Source organism: Zalophus californianus, chromosome 8 (genome assembly GCF_009762305.2).
Source record: "Zalophus californianus isolate mZalCal1 chromosome 8, mZalCal1.pri.v2, whole genome shotgun sequence".
In the NCBI taxonomy this organism is placed as follows: Eukaryota; Metazoa; Chordata; class Mammalia; order Carnivora; family Otariidae; genus Zalophus; species Zalophus californianus.
The window spans coordinates 84,495,863-84,517,086 of NC_045602.1; the positions used below are offsets into that span (position 1 = coordinate 84,495,863).

Consider the following 21,224-nt stretch of genomic DNA (forward strand, 5'->3'; position numbering starts at 1 on the left):
CGGAAAGTGACGTCATGTCAGAGCGGAGTAAGGCCCTTTCGATGATCCAATTCCCAGGTCCTCTCATTCACATACAAGAAAGGTAAGGCACAAATAAGGGACTCCATCAAAGCCATATGGTTGATTAGTGGCACCGTCCTGCCTGGTGCTGGGAAACATAATTTCATTTGTTTAAACGTTACTAACAAAACCGGGCTGTACCCCCCTTAGACCCTATCTGATAAACAGGACTACAATTCTGCAAGTTAAGAAGCCTTTTTGCACAGTTCACTTGTCAGCCCAGGTAAGCCGGCCTACCGGCAGTATCAACCAGCAACTTAGTGAAGTCACCCTATACTCTCAGTTTTCCTCAGTCCTTCAACAAACATTTCTTCAACACCTTCGAGACGCCGGGCTTGGCTCTAGGGATACCAAGATAAACAGATGAAGTTCCCTACCCTCAAAGAACCCAGAGTTGAAGAGTGATGGGAGATGATGATGGATGTGTGCACGGAAATGTGTGGGTGGGCAAAGGAGGGGGCTCGCCTGCTTGAAGGGATATGAAGGTTTTCCCAAAGGAAACAATACTAAGGCTGCGTTTTGAGTAGGCAGTCACCAGGCCCAAAAGGAAAGGTTAATACGTCAGAGGGAACCACGGGTACAAAGGCTGTATGTGTGAAACAACATGTCACATCAGGGAGGTTCCACATGTCCCGGGAAGCAAGGAGAGAGGGAGAGGGCCAGGCCGAAGGAGGAGAGACGGGACCTTCCAGGCCTCAACTCCTCCCCTGGAGAGTCATGAAGGCTTCCACGTGGGAGGACCACGTCAGGTTCCCACTCTGGAAAGATCCCTGGACTGGCTGCATGGAGTGTGGGCCTCACAGAAAGAAGTCTCCAGAAGGGGATATACACTGGGGACTATCATGGACTGGATGTTTATATCCCCCCCCCCAAATTCCTATGTTGAAGCTCTGATTTTCAGTGGGATGGTATTTGGGGCCTTTGGGAGGTGACTGAGGTTGGATGGGGCCAAGAGGGTGGAGCTCCCGGGACGGGACTGGGGCCATTACAAGGAGAGGAAGAGAGGAGGCTAGGATGTGGAGAAAAGGAACCCTGGTGCACTCCTGGTGGGATGCAAACTGGTGCAGCCACTGTGTAGAACAGCATGGAGGTTCCTCAACAAAGCAACAACAGAGTTACCACATGACCAGGCAATTCCACTCCTGGGTATTTATCTGAAGGAAATGAAAACACTAACTCAAAACACTAACCCCCATGTTCACTGCAGCATGATCCACAACAGCCAAGACATAAAAACAGCTTAGGTGTCCCTCGTTGGATAAAGAAAATGCAGTGTATTTATACGATGGAATGCTATTCAGCCATAAAAAGGAGAAAAATCTTGCCATCTGTGACAACATGGACGGACCTAGAAGGTTATTATGCAAAGTGAAATAAGTGAGACAGAGAAAGACAAATACTGTGTGATCTCACTAATATGTAGAATCTAAAAAAAAAAAAAAGCCCAACTCATAGAAACAGAAGAGACTGGTGGCTGCCAGAGGCAGGGGGCACAGGGATGGGCAAAATGGGTACAGGGGGTCGGAAGGTACCACCTTTCGATTATAGAACAAGTTAAGTCCTGGGGATGTGCCGTAGAGCACGGTGTCTACAGTTAATACCACTGTATTTTATATCTGAAAGTAGCTAAGAGCGTAGATCTCGAAAGTTCTCATCACAGGAAAAAGACCTGTTAACTATGTGCGGTGACAGAGGTAAACCAGACATACTGTGACGATCATGTCACCACACACACAAATACCAAATCATCGTGCTGTACACCTGGGACTGATATAAAAAAAAAAGGAGAAGAGGAAGAGAGACCAGTGCCTGACCCCTCTCTGCCACATGAGGACACCAGCGCTGGTGAAAGGCGGCCACGCCGTCTGTGGCACTGGTTCTCGCAGCCCCGGCTCAGTAGCCGGGGACCAAGAGTGTGGGGTTCTGAGCTGGCCTGGAATCCACGTCTGGGCTCTTCATGTGCTGTGTGACTTCCCCAGGCCTCAGTGTCCCCTTCTGTGACACGGGGTAGACACTGCAGGAGACAGCTGAGGTGACGAGCTGACCCGGTGCTGCCCGGCGTAGCACGCTGCCTGGACCGTCACCCGCGCTCAGGCCGTGCTGGCCTCTCCAGAGCATCGCTAACAGTGGAGAAGAACAGCACCCGCCAGCCCCGCTCGCGCCTCTGCTGCCATGTACCTCGGTTTCTAGGTGAGCGGAATCGGATATTTGAGGTGTTGAAGGTGCAGAGGAAAAAAAAACTGACAAGGAATAATTTTCCCCGGTAACTACCTGAAATAAAACGGCCCCAGGGGCGGGGAGGGGGGGGTTCAAGAAGGGCCCGGCTCTCACCTTGTCGTACTTGTAGATCAGGTTTTCGGACCTGGCCAGGCCCAGAGCCACCTGAGCGGTCCTGCGGGCGTGCACGCTGTTCCTGACGGCCCCGGCCAGGAACGGGTGCAGCAGCTGCACCGACCAGGTGCCTGGCAGCAGCGGCAGGACGCGGGCGGCGTCGAAGTCGGCCGCGCGGTGGTTCAGGAGGTCCGTGGCGGCCACGGCCAGCTCAGGCGCAGCGGGGCCAGGCTGGAGGTACATGGCCAGCAGCGTGTGGAAGAGCTGCTGCCGGTACGGCGGGTCCCTGCCCTCCGAGCGCCACAAGCAGTAGTCCTCGGCCGCCGCGAAATCCCGCAGCTCGTGCACCAGGATGCGCAGGGCCTCCTCGTGCTCCTCCAGCTTTCCGTGCAGGATGGCGCTCTCCATGGGGAGCCCGGCGCCCCGGATTCTATCTGTGCGGCAGTGCGGCAGCAGCCGGCGGTTAGAGCCAGCCCCAGCTTGCCCCCCACCTCCCCTGTGCTCTCCACTTAAGAAAGGGCAAAGCGCAGCCAGCTACCTCGAAGGTTCACACAAGGCTTGCTTGTGCCCCCGTGCTGCAGAGCTGGGCCTTCCCAAAGGGGAAGCCAGTCCCTACTTTTAGGTAGAACCTAACTGCAGAATACACATTTTTAATAATGCTTAGCGACTGAATAAAACAAATGACCTGTCATCTCAGCTGGCATGGTGAAACATGAGTATCACGGCTGCAGGCTTCCAATTAATCCAGCATTGTTCCTATTTTCCCAGTACGGGACCTTTCAACTACAGCAGAAAGACACTTTATTGATTTAAATTCAGACACTAACCCTCCCTGGCAAAAAAGTGCATTGAACCCCTTTATTCCAATTTAAATTATATTTCATGTGAAGGAGTGTGGGTTCGTATTGTTAAAAATCCTGATCTACATTACTCTAAAGCTCTTCTTTTATTTCTCCAGCAATTTAAGTTTTTCGGCTATAAGGAAAATGACACCACCACAGAAAGATCTGACCAAGGCCCTGTCCTTAGAGGGCTGTGTCTCACTGGTAGAGGCCCTTTGCTTTTCACTCCCTCTGGAACATAGGAAGATAACGTGAGGTCTTTTCCTACCGTGAAAGATATTCAGAGGACAAGTCCTATTTCAGGGGCCAACATTAATCCTCAGATTACAGGCTTTCTGCCTTTGGAGCCTGACCACACTCAGGCCTGCAGCGAAGGGCCGGTTCCATCACATATGTCAGCCAGGGCACTAAACACAGAAGCTGCGGCATGCATGTTTGTCATCCTCATGAGGAGCGGTCACCAAGTAATTACTAAGTGGCCACCAGGTTTAAGGCATGGGCGAGGTGCAAAGATGGTAAAGGGAAGGTCATTGCAGTGACCTACACTTTTCACATCGCTCATTCCATTTATAGGAGATTCTCAGCCACCCCGAGGGGACAGGCTGCACAAGAACTGTTATCAAAATGTGCCCGGCTGACCACCGCCAAGTCACCTAATGAGGGGAAAGAGCTAGTCCCTGAGTTTCCAGTGTTCTCCCACAGTGCCTTGGCAGACACCCCACTGCCTGCAAGCTCCCCAGTCTGACCTGCAAGCCCAGACTTATCCTTTGTGACCGCTCAGACAGCACCTTCTCCCTGCTCCCTCCCCTCCATCCCACATGGAACTCCCATCAGCCCCTATCCACATTCTTGGTAAACTGAGGACAAGAACCAAGTCACATCCACCTGTATATCCTTGCTGCAGTGTCTGATACTCTATATATGCTCAACGATATAAGCTGAGCAAGAACCTGATCAACAAACCCATGATTAGCATGTGATCCGTATGAAGGGATTTATAAAGCGTAAAGTATGGTGTAAGTCGGGGGTGACAGTGAAAACATTTTAACAGCCACCACTAAGCACGGACGTCGGCTGGGAGTGACCAGGGGGCTGCCGAGCATCACAGCTGGATGTTAGCCCTGGTGCGAACATGGGCCAGAAAATAATAAAAATAATTTTTAAAAATAGGACTTATTTCACAAGGTCGTCGTGGAAAGCGTCATAATGCACGCTAAGCATGCTGACCTGGGCCTGGCATATGCAGCCAGTGCTCATTATTCAGATTCTACATTCATAAATTTGCCTGCTTGCCCAAATTCCTGTGTCACCCCCAAATCAGCAGTTACGGTGCTTTTATGATTATTTGCGGACATGGGCAGGGTTGCACAAAATTTGAGCCACCTGCCACGCACGTTTCCAGCTGAGGCCCCGTAAGGCAATCCATGCGCAGCCCTCATTCTGTAAACAGTCCTCTCCGTGGTTTACTTAGTGCCACAGTTTTTGCATTTTTGTGCTTTTTTGTTGGTGACATTGCCATTTAAAATGGACCCCAAACACAGTGCTGAGGTGCGGCCTACTGTTTCCAAGCACAGGCGGGCTGTGCTGTGATGTGCCTTACGGAGAAAACTTTGTGTGTGTCAGCTGAGCTTCGTTCAGGCCTGAGCTAGATAGAGTTCTGCTGGCTCTGAGTTCAATATTAACCAATCAACAATAATACCTAATAAGTGTCTTTAAAAAGAAGCACTCATAAAACAAGGTTATGTACTGATCGGTTGATGAAAATGTTGTGATCAGCGGTTTGCAGGAACCTGACCCTCTATTTCCCTGGGAGCAATGTTCAGGATTCAGTAATTCAGTGTTCGTGGAGAGTTCATAGAACATAACTATGGTGAATAATGAGAACTGACTATAGTTAATGGTCAAAAAACAGTGTCAATGCCGTTAAAGAGATATACATTATTAATCCCAGTAGGAACAAATCTGAAAACTCTATGATGTCAAACACACCAAGAAACTAGCTAATTCTACCAGGTGGGAGCACGGTGCTGCTTTGTGGTGCTTTACACAACAGAAAAACCATGGACTCTGCACTCCAAGGAAATGAAAACCAGGCTCCCGTCCAAGATACCTGCCCACTTTCCTATGGCTCAGGGCTCAGGGCTCCAAGACAGCCCTGAACTGGGGACAGTGCTCCTAGCACAGCCTTGCCCAAACACTGGTGCCATCAGAAGGAACTGGGATTCAAGCACACTGAAGCTGAATAAGGCAGTTTAAATGAAGGCATGCTCAACAGACACACAGACTTCCAAACCCCCTGGGCAGCTGTGTCATCGGCTAAAGGCCCTGTGTCCATTTCTAGAGGGTGGAGGCCTAAGAAGCTTCGCCCCACCCTCCAGGCAGGCTGATTTTGTGCCAAAAGAGGCTCAAGGAATCTCCCCCTGACCCTGTGGACTCAAGACAAGGAGCTCCACCAGAGCCTTCATCTGCTCCTCCCCGTCCCTGCTGGGAGAAGCAGGTCAAGGAGAGACTGGTGAGCTGCTCCTCACCTATCAGCAGGTGGACGCGGTACAAATCAGACTTCTGGAGCAGGTGCTGGAGCTTTAGCTGTATCTCTGAGGCTTCCTCAGCCTTGCTGCTTGCGCCGGACTTCTGCTGCAGCACCTCGTCCAGGTAGAGGAGGGCCAGCTGTGTGTGGTACTCTTCCTTCTGCAGGAGACAGGAATCCAAGCAGACAGCGTTTGCAGGCAGGAAGCTGGGGCTCCCCCAGCCTGCGGGTGCTCCCGAGACTGGGGCTGCACCACCACCGAGGCAAGCCAGGGCAGGGTCTTGGGGGCAGTTAACAGAACACGGTCACTGGATCGAAAACATCTCAGAAACCGCAACACAGAGAAGGTAGACTTCAAATCCGTGAGAAAAAATATAAAAAGGTCACTTCTCCTTTGAGAAGTGAGGGTCCCAAGATTTAGGTATTTTCCAAAAAGGTGCAGTTCTCTCATTTCCCTTAAGGATAATTAATCTGCGATCTCCTTCAGAAACCTCCAGGGCCCTAGACCATCCACAAGTACAGGCTGAGCATCCAGGAGGCAGGGCATTTAAAACACTACATTAGAACATTTAAAACATCTCCCTTTAAAACATTACATTAGAACCAACTGCCAACAAGCTTTCTAGTCCAATTCTATCTCCAAAATCATGGCTGTCATGTGGCAGCCCTCACACGTTAGTCTAAGTTCTGAAGCGCTCACCTGCAGGCTCCTGTCTATGACTAGATGTTCCAGGTACTTGACAAGGGCTTTAGGGTATTTCTTAAGGTAAGTGATTACACTGTCTGGACTGAAATTGTTCTGCTGTTCATCCAAAGGTCTCTTGGTGAAAACTTGAACTCCAACCTGAAAGAAGAATAGCAATGTAACTATTACTTTTTTCAAAGACACCATCTTATCTTTATTCTGAGCACTGCCCATTTATGTTTGGGGAAAATCATTGTCGAAAACATGGGGACACGGTGGGGGGCCTGGGTGGCTCAGTCGGTTAGGCATCCGGCTCTTGATTTTGGCTCAGGTCATGACCTCAGAGTCGTGAGATCAAGCCCTGTGTCCAGCTCCGTGCTCAGCGGGGAGTCTGCTTGAGATTCTCTCCCTCTGCCCCTACCCCACCTCTAAAATAATCTAAAAAAACAAAAAACCAAGAAACAAAAACATGGGGATACAGAAAAAAGGTGCAGGGTGGGACACTGACAAAGACCAGAGCATGACACAAAGACAGGAAAGGTGACCTAAACTCTGAAACCTCCTCATCCACCTAGCCAGAATTTCTTCTCGAAGGGTCAGAAATGAAAGAAAGAAACATTTATTGGTAGCAGGTTTTGACTACCCAAGAAGCTACACCCTTTGTACTACGAAGATCATCCGAGAACAAGGATGGTCACTTGCTGAACAGTAAGTGACAGAATATGTACAGTCCTGAACATCCAGGAAACTCCACTTTCAGCACGCTGACATGACATCCACTATGTGGCTCATCTGTGCAGATCCAAGGCCGGTCCCGGGGCAAGTTTCCAGACTGCCTTCCTATGCCTGTCGAATGGACAGTTTGTATGGTAAGCCTGTAATCCACAGGCTTACCATAACGCTGTGGTAATTCCATCTTCCAAGGAAATGCTAATGGGTCAAGTAGGTAAGTAAATGTATGTCGTCGCTGCCCTGGGCAGGCATGCTCACTGCACAGTGAGGCGTGCTCACGGACGTGTGCTCACTCTAACACACACACACACACACACACACACACACACCGTATAGCAATCCTGAGTGTGAATTCTGAATTCTGTAAGCTGGGATCTGTGCTGTACCAACTATATGACCTTGGGGAAATTTCTAAAGCTGGGCTTTGGTTTCCTTGCCTATAATTTCTACCTCATGATGCTGTTGTGATATTTATTTCAACATACGTTGAGTGCCTAGCACATTATCAGGAGCACACAGGTCTGGGAATGATTCGCTGATACCATCTATCAGCACTGGGAAGAGCCCAAGGCTTTTAACAGCTTTGGGTCTGTATGTCATATGAGCGTGTGCACAGAGGCAAAGTAAAGATGGAGTAAAAAGTACATGAAGCACATGGGCTCGGACCTTCCGGGTCAGAGAGCACCGTGGAGAACATATGCTAGCGGCAATCTTAGAACGGTAGATGCGACACAGAGAAAACTCTACATTTATAATGAAGGTCCTGCATCATAAAGCTAAGTCTGTCTCTCCAAGGGGAGCCAAGGAAATATGTATGTTTTCAATGGTGAGAACTGAAATGCTATTATTATCTCTTTTCCCATCATCCTGGGGCTTCACTGAGGAGTCCTGAGCTTGCTGCTCCCCACCCACCCCCCACAGCCAGCAGCCACTGGGCACTTCCTCAGGGCACTTCCTCCCTGCTGTCCCTTCTGAGCCCCTAGGGCGGCAAGTCCCACACTGGGCTCCCTCCTTCCTCCAGACCCACAACTTCCACGCCAGGGGGTGCGGCACAGACATAGGACAAGGGTGGGCCTGGTGTGGCCCAGGCAGGGCCCCACACCCCGCAAGGCGACAGTCCACCAAAAACGGAAGTGCCACACTTGGTCAGGTGTGGGGATTCACACAGACACGCACATGTTTTTCAGAAGACACTAAGAATGTGACCTGGCTATGCTTTCTGGCTTTGCTATAAACGTGGCCTGCCCCAGACACATATGCAGAACAGTACATCTCAGAAGGACAGATGCAGAACTTTCCTAAGAGCTGGCACTCCCGTGGAGCAAGGAGAGGTATTATTAGAAGGGAGAAACTGCAGGCAGGGTGAGGCTGTAGCCTGGCGGCTTGTTTCTCACCAGAAATCAAGCTTTCTGTTTTTGCCAGCTGCCAACCACCGCCCCCCAAAAAAGGGCACTTATGATGCACAAACCTCCTCGCTTTTCTGCAGGACCCAATCAGCATACTTCCACACAAGTTCCTGGTCTAAGCTGTAGGTAAGGAAGTCGACGACATACTCATACAGGTCTGAGCGAGTGGAGTCGTGAATGTCCCCATTCACAATGTTCACCCAGAGCTGGAGAGGAGGAAAGAAGAAAAAGAAACGGAAGGTTACATACCTTCTAGAATTAGCTAAGGAGGTGCATACATTTACTTATTTGGCCTTTTGATACTTGAAAGTAGTAGGACAAATTTTGAATGCTGAAGTCAATTTTAAGGTTTTCAGAGAAATAAAGCCATGTAGTGGATGTGGTCCAGGAAATCAAGGAGATAAAGCCGTGGATTCTTTTTCTTTCCTTTCTAATGACAGCGCAGTAATACAAGTAGGAAACACAATATACAGGAAGAGGCAGATGTATTAAAAATGTTTCTTCGTGAAATAAACGATCACTGACAGCATCTTGACACAGAACAAGAAACTTACCTGCCTCGACCCGTGGGGCTGTCTCCACCTTCCCCGCCATGGGAATCCTTGACTTTGAAGTCCCTTGTGGACTGTGATAGTCAGACACTGTGCCTTCAAAAATACTGGTCATTCTGTCCCCTAGTGTTCTGTCTGGTGCACGGGGGCTCATGAGAGCTGCTAACAGTTAACAGTCCCTTGCTATTTCATCCAGAAACTTCCCTGCTCTGTAAATCAAAGCTTCCTTTCAGAAACCCAGAATGAGGCCGCATCACATGGGGGCAGGGGAGACGGAGGCTGCCCCACAGCCCATACCGCATCCCCCACACCTCACCCGCCTGTCCACCGCACTGCACTTTAGGACCACGCCACCCAAGAGAAGCCCAAGAAACAGGGCTGGCAGTGTCAACTCTGTGATTCTGGTATCGGCATGGGAACCTTTCTTATGGTATCAGTTTCTTTAACACTGAATTCCTCAAACCAAACAAGCTAATCACACACGGAAAGGTGTCATTTTTTTTTACAGTAGAATTTTGCTGTATATAAAGATTTCTTTCATACCACTTCGATTTTGCAAATCCCTCCTCTCTCTCTAGCTCTGCTGATGTTGCTGATGTTACTATTGCACTTACATTAAGCCGTAAGTCATAGAGTTGTGCGTTTTACAGTACAAAAATGTTGCCCTTGACATCCAAATCTACTCTAAGCCACTGCGGTGCATGTTGATGGAAACCCATTTTTTTTAAGCTCATCTGCAATCACATTACCGTAGAGTGACTGCATGCGTGGCTTTGCCGAAGTCATGAGGCTGACTTTAGCTCGATGACCACTGCTAATGTTCTCGGCCACTCACAGAACAAAACAAAAAGGCCACTGAGGAAATTGTAACATGGATACCAGTGGATAACCAGTGACAGAAGGGGCGAATGTCTCCTCATGAGATGCGAGAGGTGAGACGAGAGATGGGTGGCATTTTATCTCCAGCGCAGTATCTCTGCCAGGACCCCCTGGAACAGTGGTTCGAATCCCCGTTCTACCGCTGAGCAGGGCTGGGACCCTGGGCAAGGGACCGGCCTCGATCAGCTTTCGTTCTGTCTCAGGGGACATGGGGAGAATGATGTACCTTGCTTGCTGGCAACAGTTACTGTCATCAACAGTGGAAGCTACAAGCAAACTGTTATCCATAGGCTTAATTGCCCAGGAAGGCAGTGACGTCATATGCCTTGTGGCTCAGTAAGAAATCAATTAGTTCTATTTCTTAAATTTTCAAAAACTCAATCTTGATAATGTCCTTGAAAGAGATGTAAAGACAAAGAAAAGAAAACCCTTGGCTGACATTTCTCAAGGAATTCACTTTCTAAAACAGTATTATTTTCATTCTGTAAGAAAGGTTGTAGGTCAGGCAAAAGTAGTCTCTATCAACTTTAATTTTTTTCCCCAAGTAATACTGAGTTAAAGGACACTGAGTTTTAAGTCATGCTAAAATACTTTTGAACTCACCTGAACGGCAGCAGCGTCTTGGTTATTATAATGATAGAGCAGTCCAAGTGCAAAATACCTGAAAGAAAACAAGGCAGTAAGTACACCCTCTCCCCAACCACCTGCTGTGGGCAGCACCCACCCAGAGACAGCCCCCAGATTACCCTCTGGTCTCCCATATTCAGTTCAACTCAGAGTTCAGCAACAAATTTCCAATGACAAAGAGATCCTCATTTCTGTTTATTTACTTCCGATATTAAAGTGTATGTCCTAGGGACGCCTGGGTGGCTCAGTCAGTTAAGTGTCTGCCTTTGGCTCAGGTCATGATCCCAGGGTCCTGGGACTGAGTCCCACGTCGGGCTTCCTGCTCAGCGGGGAGTCTGCTTCTCCCTGTGCCTCTGCCCCTGCTCGTGCTCTCTCTCTCACTTTCTCTCTCAAATAAATAAATAAAATCTTTTTAAAAAAATAAATAAAATGTATGTCCTATCAATTTCCAAAAAGGATCATATTCAAGTCTAAGATAAGCTGAAAAATAAAATCATAATTACGTTAGAGAAAATCCTATTTGGAATTGCTTTGCAATTTCCTCAAATATTAATATAATTTTGTATCTCTTCAGATGATCACCGTTAACCCATCACAGAGTGTTAGAAGAATATTAGGAAGGTGGGTCACCTGAGCTATTACTGAAAGACGGGGTCAGGAGTCTGAACATGGACAGCAACACAAGCCCACAGTGCCTAGCCAGCACGGAGAACACAAGGTTGGGGAGGGTCCGGGGAGGGTACCCAGGCTTCTAGGCCCTGAGTTTCAATTCAGGTTCTGTTACTTAGGGACTGTATGGTCTTGAGCAAGTGGAATGCCTGCCAGGCCCTTCATCTCCTCACTTGTACATGGGAAGCGTGAGTGATAACACTGACACCGCCCGGGCGGTGAGCTGCTCCAGCCTCCCCGAGTTCCACAGGGGTGTCCTCTCACTGTCCTCCCCCGCCCCAGCTGATGACTGCAGCAAGCTGACCCAGGGGCATGTTGGATTTCTTCCCTCTGAGAGCGAACTCTCAAGGTATCAAACTATTCACTGGCGCCCTCCTCTTTTCCTTAGCCTTTCGGGAAGTGACACTGACTCTCTGGACCCTACCATTCCACGTCCCGACCATGAGGCATTAGCGTATTTTCTGGTCCTAAACAAAGTAACTCCCTTCCATAGCCTATCTGGGAAACTGAGGGAAAGTGCTGGGAAGAGCCAATACCCACATGGAGACCCATCGCAAGCCCCTGTTCAATCGGAACAGGATCTGGCTCTGTAACCCCCATGGTTCCCATGGGACTTCGTCAGTCCTTTAATCCATTTTACATAACAAAAATCACAGATGAATCTTACTGCCTAAAGGAGTCTAGGGATCATCCAACACTCTTAAAGAACTGCCCCCCTGCCCCCCGCCACGTACCTGCCCCGAACGAAGGAGCTACTGGCTCTTACCCAGTCACTGTGGTTAACTGCCCTTGTGCATAAGGCAAGGGGGCAGCTGTCTACCAATTTGTGCTCATAACGAAGGCAGAGTTTAAAGCCATACACTTTTATCAACGAGATCAAGAAGTCCCCCTTTTAATCTATTTATCCAGATGTCTATCTATGGAGGTCATCGTGTTTGGTCATCAGTGACTACAGCACGCTATGAACTTTACCAAAATACAGGCGGTGTCATGCACAGGTGAATCCTACGTGGCACGGCATGGAGAGGAGTGCTAAGAACTGACTAACTGGGCCTAGGACAGGTTGTGAGCGCACGCCTTCCGAGGGCCCTCCAGTCGTCTGCACACCACGCTGAGGGGGCGTCTAACCTGCGGGGGTGCCGGGCTGTCACATGAGGGGTCTCCTGGGGCCTCATGCGGTGGCTGCAGCACCTGCACTGGGCCCCTGGCCGCACGTGGGAAGCGAACACTCACTTGTTGTGCTTCTCCAGCCAGGCGGCGCTGTCTGTCAGAAGACAGGAGTTCTCGGTGACCAGGAGGTCCAGCAGACTGTCGTGGTCGGCCTCCGCGTACAGCTTGAGCAAGGCCGTGTCGATGTCCTCTTTGTAGCCATTGGCGACCTCTGTGCTGCGGACCTCGTTCAGGTAGCTCATGAGGAAGCGCTTGCACTTGGCCATCTTCTCTTGGTCCCCCTGGGTCAGCTGGTTCAGGTCTGCGTACTCGTGGAGAGGAGGGTGGGACCGTGTGAATGAGGAGGAGGTGGGCAACAGGAAGGGGTAGAGAGAGATCAGCTCCCGGACGTCAAGCTGGCCGCTTCTGCAATTACAGTGTCAAACTAAATGAAGCAAAAAGAGAGAAAGAGTACACATAGGCGCACAAAACAACACGGGGGGCGGGCCCGTCCGCACCCGTTCACGGGGAGCTGGATGTGCGGGTGAGCGCGGCAGAGCCACCGTCCCAGCTGGCGGGCACGGCAGAGCATGGCCAACCATGCGCCCGCACAGGAAGACACACACACTGCCAGGGCTGACGCGCAGTATCGAGACACCCGACGTGGTCCCCCCACCGGCGGAGCAGCGGACTCCCTGGAAACCAAGGCCAGGAAAGGAACGCGGAGGGAACATAGCACTGTCCGGTCAAAGGTGAAGTGCCGTCTTTCCGAAGCCAACACTTCTCCTGGCACCGAACTATGTGAAGAAGTTTGCTCACTGGCCCACAAAGGGGCTTCGCCAGGACACGACTTACAATTTCCTCATCAAAGATCCTACGACGGGAGCCGTGGGAGCATTCATGAGGCTGGTTCTGCAGTGACTCTCAATGGCCTCTCGGAGCATAAGGTTACACCCCCAACTCCAACGGTGTCCTAACCTCGCCAGGCCAGGGAGCCCATCTGGTGACATCCACCTCTGCTTCCCTGTTGGCCACGTCCCCCCCATGCTGCCCTCCGGCCTGCTCGTCATGTCCACCATGATGACAGAGGCAGCATCATAGAGCTGCAGACCGCAGTGCCAGCCCTGCAGCAGCCCCACCTGTGGGCTCCTCTTATGAAAACAGATGCAGGGCCCCCAGACGTGAATGGGAACCCCAGGTCCAGCCTGGGGTCTCCACTTCCTGCAACGTTCACTGCATCCATCTTCTTTCAAACTCTGACAGTCTCCCCTCCTCCCCAGCTTCTGGCCTCTGGGTCTCCTTCCTTCCACTCCTGCCCTCTCCCCACCGTCCACGGTGCTGGGCCTCTCTAGGATAAACACCAGACCTCTGAGCACAGCGGCTGCTCCTGAGGCCCTACAGCTTCGGCTTCCACCGTCCCTCCCACACTCTGATGCTTCAGCCACACCCCCACCCTCCACCCCCAGGTTACACACAGCATGCCTCAGCCTTTGCTGCCCTGTCCCTTCCGCCTAAAGCAACAGCCCTCCAGGGCAGCAGTTTTGCTCCCTGGGGCACACTGAGCAATGTCTGGGGATACTTTCGGTCACCACTGGAGGGTGCTACTGGCCCTGACTGGGTAGAGGCCAGGGCTCCTACAAGGCACGAGAGAGCACCCCTAAACAAATTATCCAGCCCAAAAGGTCCGGCCTGTATAGTTCTCAATTTGGGAAGCTTCTCATCATTGAAGATGCAGCTAAACCCCGATCGGAGCCCGTGCTTGGCGCCTGCCCCCAGAGTGCGCCCCCCCCCCCCCGCCAACTGCGGAGCAGCCCCTGCGCACCCGCTCGCCGGGCACACAGCCACCGTCCACACTCGCGCGGGCACACCATGAACGCAGGCGGCGGTGTCACCCTGGCACTCCTGCTCTGATGCTTGGGCCAGGCCTGCTTCCTGGGAGGCGTGCTGATCTGACTGGACATGAGGACAGGCTCACGTCCACGTCCAGGGGAGCAGACAGAGTGGAGGGGCCACAGCGTGAGGCACACAGAGGTCCTCTCTCGGGTGCCGACCACGACGCGTTGGCACTTTGTGGCTTCTAGTAGTGAACTGAGAAGGAATCCGAGGACAAGTCCCACATCAATGAGGAAAAAAAAAATCCCACTTTATTAGCAACATCTGCCGTGGGCACAGGAAGGGAGAGTGGAAGCTCGCTTGCTTTCGGCCTGCCGCTTCAAGGGCCGATTCTCTCAGTCACATTTTTGACAAAAACGGAACAGCCGTCAATTTACGCTATGAAGGGGCTGAAGCATGAAAGACAGGAGGAACCTTGTGTTAATGACTGACAGGCCCTACATTTACTCTGTCACAGAATCCGTGAACTCTCCTAGGAATAGACTGTGACCGTTCGTCCACTGTCCCAAATTAACCCATGAGAAGATGAACCCAAATGAGGAGGTTTTGACACTGCAGGGACAGAACGGGTAGGACAGGAAAGAGCTATGTCCACAGGGACAAAGAATCTGCATTAGTCCCCCAGGAACAGACGAGAAGAGCACACAGAACTGACAGAAGTGTCAGTTATACGGGGCATTGCTATTCACTAAGTGACCCGTTCTTGACTCAGAAGCCTGCTCCTTCAGCCAGCCATGTGACAGAGCAGGAGGCCGGAGCAGGGGTGAGCCCTACGGCCTAGAGAACAGGCGGCGGACGGTGTGCTACAGAGCCGTGCTCTGCTCCGGCCGCTACTTGGATGTGAAGGATCTGTTCGGACGCTTTATATACCCTTTATCCTTGAGATGGCTCCAAAACATACAGGATCTAGTCTAGTTAGATGGTGTAAAAACTTAGGTCCTAAGTTGTCCTTATGAACGTTTCCTTGTGAAGTCTTTGGAAGGAGCACAGTTTCCACCAGTCTTCCCAGGGGCACCTGTTCTAGTCCTAAACTTCTAATTTCCTGCAAAAATCTCTGAAGAGAAGGAAAAGTGAGCAAGAATAGCATTTTCCTAGGAATCCTCTGCGTTATCGAGTTCCCTCTAGGATTTCCTTCTCTCTTCATGGGACGGTTATGGGCGCCTCCTCCTCCTCAGCCTCCGCCCTCTTCGAGACACAGGGCATGTAAACTGAGGCTAAGGGGTGGGAGCGAGGAATGATCACCGGTGGTGGGTGCTATGGTCAACAAGCCTCCCCACTTCTCCCTGAAGCACAATCTAAGCATGGCAACATTTCCCTCCACGGCCTCACGGTCGAGATGAGGGCTTTGGCCACAGGGGGACGCCTGGGAAGGCTCGCTACCAACACCTCAAATTACCTGAAGAGCTCTTTAGCTTCCAGGAACTGAAGTTGTGCAAACTGTATAAACCCGGCCTGCTGCAGAATCCTTCTGTACATTACCTGCAAGGAAAGACAGGTTTAGTTCATCTCTGAGAGACACCATAAAACCAACATAATGGGGAGAAACCTTCTGATCAGAACCCAAGCCAAATGTTCGTGATTACATAAAAATTGGAAGTTACAAGCTAAAGAAAAAACATGGCATATATGAAATTATTTCCAATACATTTATGTGTGTCTGTGTGTCAATCCACTCCTCATTCCTGAAATAAAGTTGTTCTCTATTTGACTATTCTTCCCTCACCTTCTCCACAGATCTTCCCCATAAATCTCATTTCCTTCCCCAGTGCATTCTTTTATCTTCTGTCCTCCCCCTCCTCAACTCGCAGGACTGTGGGGATGGCTTTGACTTCTGGTGGTTCAGATGGAGAGCAACAGCTCCAGTGTCTCTGGAGGCCCAGAAGCTGCTCACCCTGCTTCCAGTCCTCTGGAATTGACACTTCACTTCTGAGTATCCCTCAGAACACAGGGCCAGTGCCATTTAATCAATCAATAGATAAAGCCACATGCTTTCCTAGCCCAAGCTGGGGAAATGCAGTGCATTCCCTCTCTTGGTGCTGCATGACCCATAGCCACACTCCACTCACAATTCCTGCCGTCAAGGTGCCCGGTGATCTTTGCTTCATGCAGACTTCCCTGACCACAGAACTTTTTTCTCGTGACACCCAGCAAGAGCAAAGCGCGCTATAGAAAGCTCTCCCGTGGTGTCTTAATTCCACCCTTCCCTGTCGCTGTCCAACTTGGTCAGTGCTGGAGTCCAAGCCTCCTTTGCTTGCAGTAGCCCTTGTACATGCCTCTTTGCTCTGTTCATGCTGGTGCCATCCCACAGTCAGGCTGTCACCCCCTCACGATCAAAGGCTCCAATCACGTTTCAGACCCTGTGAGTTCAATTCTTCCACCTTCCAACCACTGTGCTGTCGTGTGAGCCATGAATTCCTTGGCGGCACGGTGCATATGTTATTCCTCTTTGTAACCCCACACCCCAGCATAACACCTGCCATTCAGGAAGGGCTCCTGGATCTGAAGAGCAATCTCCTCAGTATTCGTGAACCCGCACAGAGGGACAGTCTGCTCAGAGATGTTAAGATCTTAGCCCAAAGTTAGTGAAGTCGTAAGTGGTTGAGCTAGGATTTAAAAAGCAGACCTTTCGGATTCTAAAGTCCAATTCTTTCCACTCGCTGAGTCGCCCAGGTACACAGCAGGCTGTTACCCATTGAAGAAGTGAGGGAAGTGGAGACAGTCGTCACCTAGAGGCTATCAATCCTGTTCCCTCACATCAGCTTTTACAGGGCCTTTCGCTGTAGTTTTGAAGAGTTCTCAAAAGTACAGCATTTCCTCCCTATCCCCATAGAAATTCCTTGAAAGAAGTCAGAAAAGGCAGGTTGCTTTTTCATCTCTTTACCACCTGCCTTTACCTTTCTTCCCTAATAGTAGTCATTTGTGGCTTAAAAACTGGCCTAGTTACACCCCCAACAATAAGCAGACACGGGAGTGGGTCAAGGTTCTGTTGTACGGGAATGCCAGCTCCATTTCTGGAAGCAAACATGATGAAGACCACCCACTTAGCAAAAAAGATAAAAAGGACCCATCAGCTTCAGTAGAAGAATTCTTGCTCATGCCCTGGCCTGACGATGCAAGATCAGCCGAATCACAATTTACTCCTCATGGTTGCAGGATTCAAACGCCATCTACTCTTTCCCTTCCTAAAGGGAAATAAAAACCACTTTTGCGAACACTCCCAATCTCCAAGAACATGGGGTTATTTTCTATATTCTAGTCCGCAAACACTACAGGCAGACTTAGGAGAAGCATGCAGAGAGATCCCATCATCCTGAATATAAGCACCTAGATGCGAAACCACGGATGATACACAACACACCACTGACTCAGACCTACAAACACCTGATCAGAAACTTTGGCAAGCACAGCCAATTCCTGGTGCTCTGAAAGTGACCACCTCCTTCCCAGACTGTCCGCTCTGACCGACAGCCCCCTGGCACTCCGCTTAGGTGATGCGGAGCTGCAGATCTGGAGCCAGGTCAGCCAGCAGAAGGACAAGAAGGATGGCCATGAGAGGAGAGAGAACAAAGCATATCTGTTTATCTCCCCAGCATCAGAGCTAACACAATGGAGTCTTCAGCTGTCTTTTCAACTTACTGATTTTTCCCCTGGCGTGAGGCAGCTATCAGAAGTCCCAGGCCAGGAGTGTAAATTAGCAAAACTGAGCTCTAAGTAGTGCCACTCAGGGCCCCCACCAGCCAGGTGTAAGAGGTCACATGTACTCTGGGAGCAAGGTGAAAGTGAAGTCAAACCCTCTGTTCCTACTATTCTGTTTCTGAATTGAGATTTCTAAACTGTCATGCTTTGGGTAACTAGAAATATTGTGAAGCAGAAGATTCTATTCTATTTGATTTAGAAAGAGGCTTTTTTAAGGGCAGAAAAGCCCACTTCTAGGGTCAGGCCTGGATCCCTCTCCCACCTCAAGGGCTCAGCACTTTGGCTTTGCCAGTGGGCTCATCTCCAGGAGAGCAGGACCGACAGGCACACCCCCCTTCCTACCAAGAATGATGCAGATCTGTTGCAGACAAACCACCAGGTGCAGTCATTATAAACCAGATACAAACCATTATAAATCCAGAGGACAGCCTACTCTTGACATGAGACTACAAATAAGATTCAGGTTATAATGCCCTGTAAGACCAAGAAGACTTGGGAATATAGGGTATATACGTATCATTTCTGTAAAATGAGTACAACCAAACTTTAAACAAAAATTGGTACGAATGTTAGACTTTTAACTGTATTTATACCTCTTCCTGTAATACATACTTCAGTGGTGGGTTTTAGGTGTCTTAAAAACTTATTTTAAAACTCCTCTCACTTAGTTATTGCCTAAGTAAAAACACCTTTCTGAAAATACACTGGGTGAATCAGTTGTCCCACCTAAGCGACCATGACATTCTCCATCCTGATTAAGTTTGTAAACAGATGTGTATGTATATATATGTGTGTGTGTCTGTTTATTGTAAATGTTGATATATAAAATATATACATAAAAAGTATTTACATGCCATATACATACACACACACGTATATACACACTCCTACATATATAATACAAATCCATAATGTATAAAATAATGTATTTGACATATACCCCTTCTTGAGAATTCACAGAAAGATAGTAATAAAAATATAATACATGATATATGGCCTCTCAGGGATCACAATAGGTATTAGTGTATTAAAAGCTCTGAGAAGTCCTCCAGTTAAGAAACCCAGTTAATGCAACCGTGTAAAACAGAACCTTTCCACCGTGCGCCCATCCCCATCCCAGAGCCAGGTCTGGTGACATGCAAACTAGAAGCCCTGCTCCGGAATCAGCCATGTGATGGACATGCATGCAAAGCAGGAAGAGTGGTCAGTTCCACAGGTGGCGATGGTGGGGGCGCGGGGGCCAGAGAAGAGGCTAGAGGAACTCAGCATGCATAAGGAAACCTACCCAAAGCACAGGTCCAAACTCTTGAAAAGGATACACTAAGAAATAGGAACACATAGCTGTTTAGGAAGAAAAATGACATTCTAAGGGCAAGAGCCCCCTTGCTCTTTGATTTTTTTTCTTTACACACATGCATGTATTTTTTCCTTCTGTATTTTTTAAGATTATAATGGAAGTGATGCATTCATATAGCTCAAATTTCAAAGCATTCAAAGGGATTTAATGAAGAGTCTCCCTCCCATGGCAGTTCCCAGCCAGTGGCGCTCCAGAGGTAATGGATGCTATGAATTTCTTTGCAGCTGCAGAAATACATGATATATTTATAAGCCAACTCTTTCCCTCAGTTTGGTAGCTCTACACCCACTGTCTGCACTCTCTACATTTTTAATTCATTGTCTTTCACAGATCCTTCTGCCTCGACACACAAAATCCTTGGTTCTCGTTCCTGTCTCCGCGGCGTCCCAACAGACCTCTAGACCACAGCGCATTCAACCACTCCTCCATCGGCAGCCTCTGGGTCGTTGTTTTTCTCTTTAAACAAACAATTTGATCGTGAAGAGTCTTCTCCATTGGTTATTTTGCATTTTTGTGCTTAGACCTGTAGAATACTCCTCTAGGAGCAGAATTATACCCTGTAACTTGGAGAGAGATTTTCCGTTTGCCCTCCTGCAGGCAATTTACATTCTTAGAAGTGGTATCTGAGAGTGTCCATTTCTCCACACCCTCAGAGAGTATCCTCAAACCCTCTGATCTTTAACAATCTGAATGGAAAATAACTTAGTGAACTTGCAATTTGCACATCTCTGTATAAGTGAGACAAAATATCTTTTCAAACATTTTAAGACAGGTGATTTCACCTTCTATGAAATAGCTGTTCATATTCATTTTTCTATTGGGCCGTTCCTTTTTTTTCTTATTTATTCGAAGGAGGTCCTGACATTTTAGAGAAATCAGCCTACCTTCCGTGCTTTAAACTGCAAGTACTTTTTGCTACTTATGTTTTTAATTTATTTATAGTAGGTTTTGCCATGTAGAATGTGTTCGTGTATGTGTGTAAATTTATTAAAATTTTAAAAATTACTTTAAAATGTTTCAAAACCAAGGTATCTGGGAAGAGAGTCACAATGCAGCCTTTTTAATCTTGCAGCCTCCTCATAAAAACAGAACAATTAGTTCATAGCAGTTTGCAACAGCCAAAGGGTAGAAGCAACCTAAGTGTCCATCAGTGGATTAATGGATAAAGAAAATGTGGTACATCCAAACAATGGAATATACTATTCAGCCTTAGAGAGGAAGGACATTCTGACATACAGGTACTATAGTATGGATGAGCCTTGATGACATTATGCTAAGTCAAGTAAGCCACGGAACAAAAGGACAAATCCTGCATGAGTCCACTTACATGAGGTTCCTGGAATAGTCAAAATCAGACACAGAAAGTATGACGATGCCACGGGGAGGGGGATGGGGAGTTAGTGCTTAATGAGGACAGAGTTTCAGTTCTGCGAGATGAGAAGAAGTTCTGGAGATGCATGGTGGTGATGGTTGACCAACAAAGTGAATGCACTCAATACCACTGAACTGTAGACTTAAAATGGTTAGGATGGTAAATTTTATGTTAATATGTATTTTACCACAGGTCAAACAGACAAACCAATTGGGGTAACAAAACCAAAAACTCGCTGCCAACATTTATAACAGCATGAAGTGACTCGGCATGCCCACAAACCCAAAAGCGCAAGCCATTGGGGACACACCACCACCAACTACAGGAACCAGGTGGTGTTAGAAACTTGGGGGGGGAGAAGTGGACAGAGAAAAAGGGGCTTTGAGGCCACAAAAGCCAGAGTTCCCAAACCACTATCAGGAACCGCTGGAAAGCCTGGCAGGCCGTT

At 49.0% G+C, this 21,224-nt stretch overlaps 1 protein-coding gene across 1 annotated transcript in view; it reads right to left on the reverse strand.

Annotated features, from left to right (window-relative positions):
* The window catches only part of TGFBRAP1 (transforming growth factor beta receptor associated protein 1), a 64,727-nt gene that overhangs the window by 2,964 nt on the left and 40,539 nt on the right, over positions 1-21,224 (reverse strand). Inside the window, exons 5-11 of the mRNA XM_027622668.2 lie at positions 15,748-15,830; positions 12,543-12,884; positions 10,617-10,674; positions 8,646-8,789; positions 6,461-6,604; positions 5,762-5,921; positions 2,392-2,825 (exon numbers count right to left, since the gene is read on the reverse strand). Of these exons, the coding sequence (XP_027478469.2) occupies positions 2,392-2,825; positions 5,762-5,921; positions 6,461-6,604; positions 8,646-8,789; positions 10,617-10,674; positions 12,543-12,884; positions 15,748-15,830 (1,365 nt within the window). The remainder of the gene's footprint in view (positions 1-2,391; positions 2,826-5,761; positions 5,922-6,460; positions 6,605-8,645; positions 8,790-10,616; positions 10,675-12,542; positions 12,885-15,747; positions 15,831-21,224) is intronic.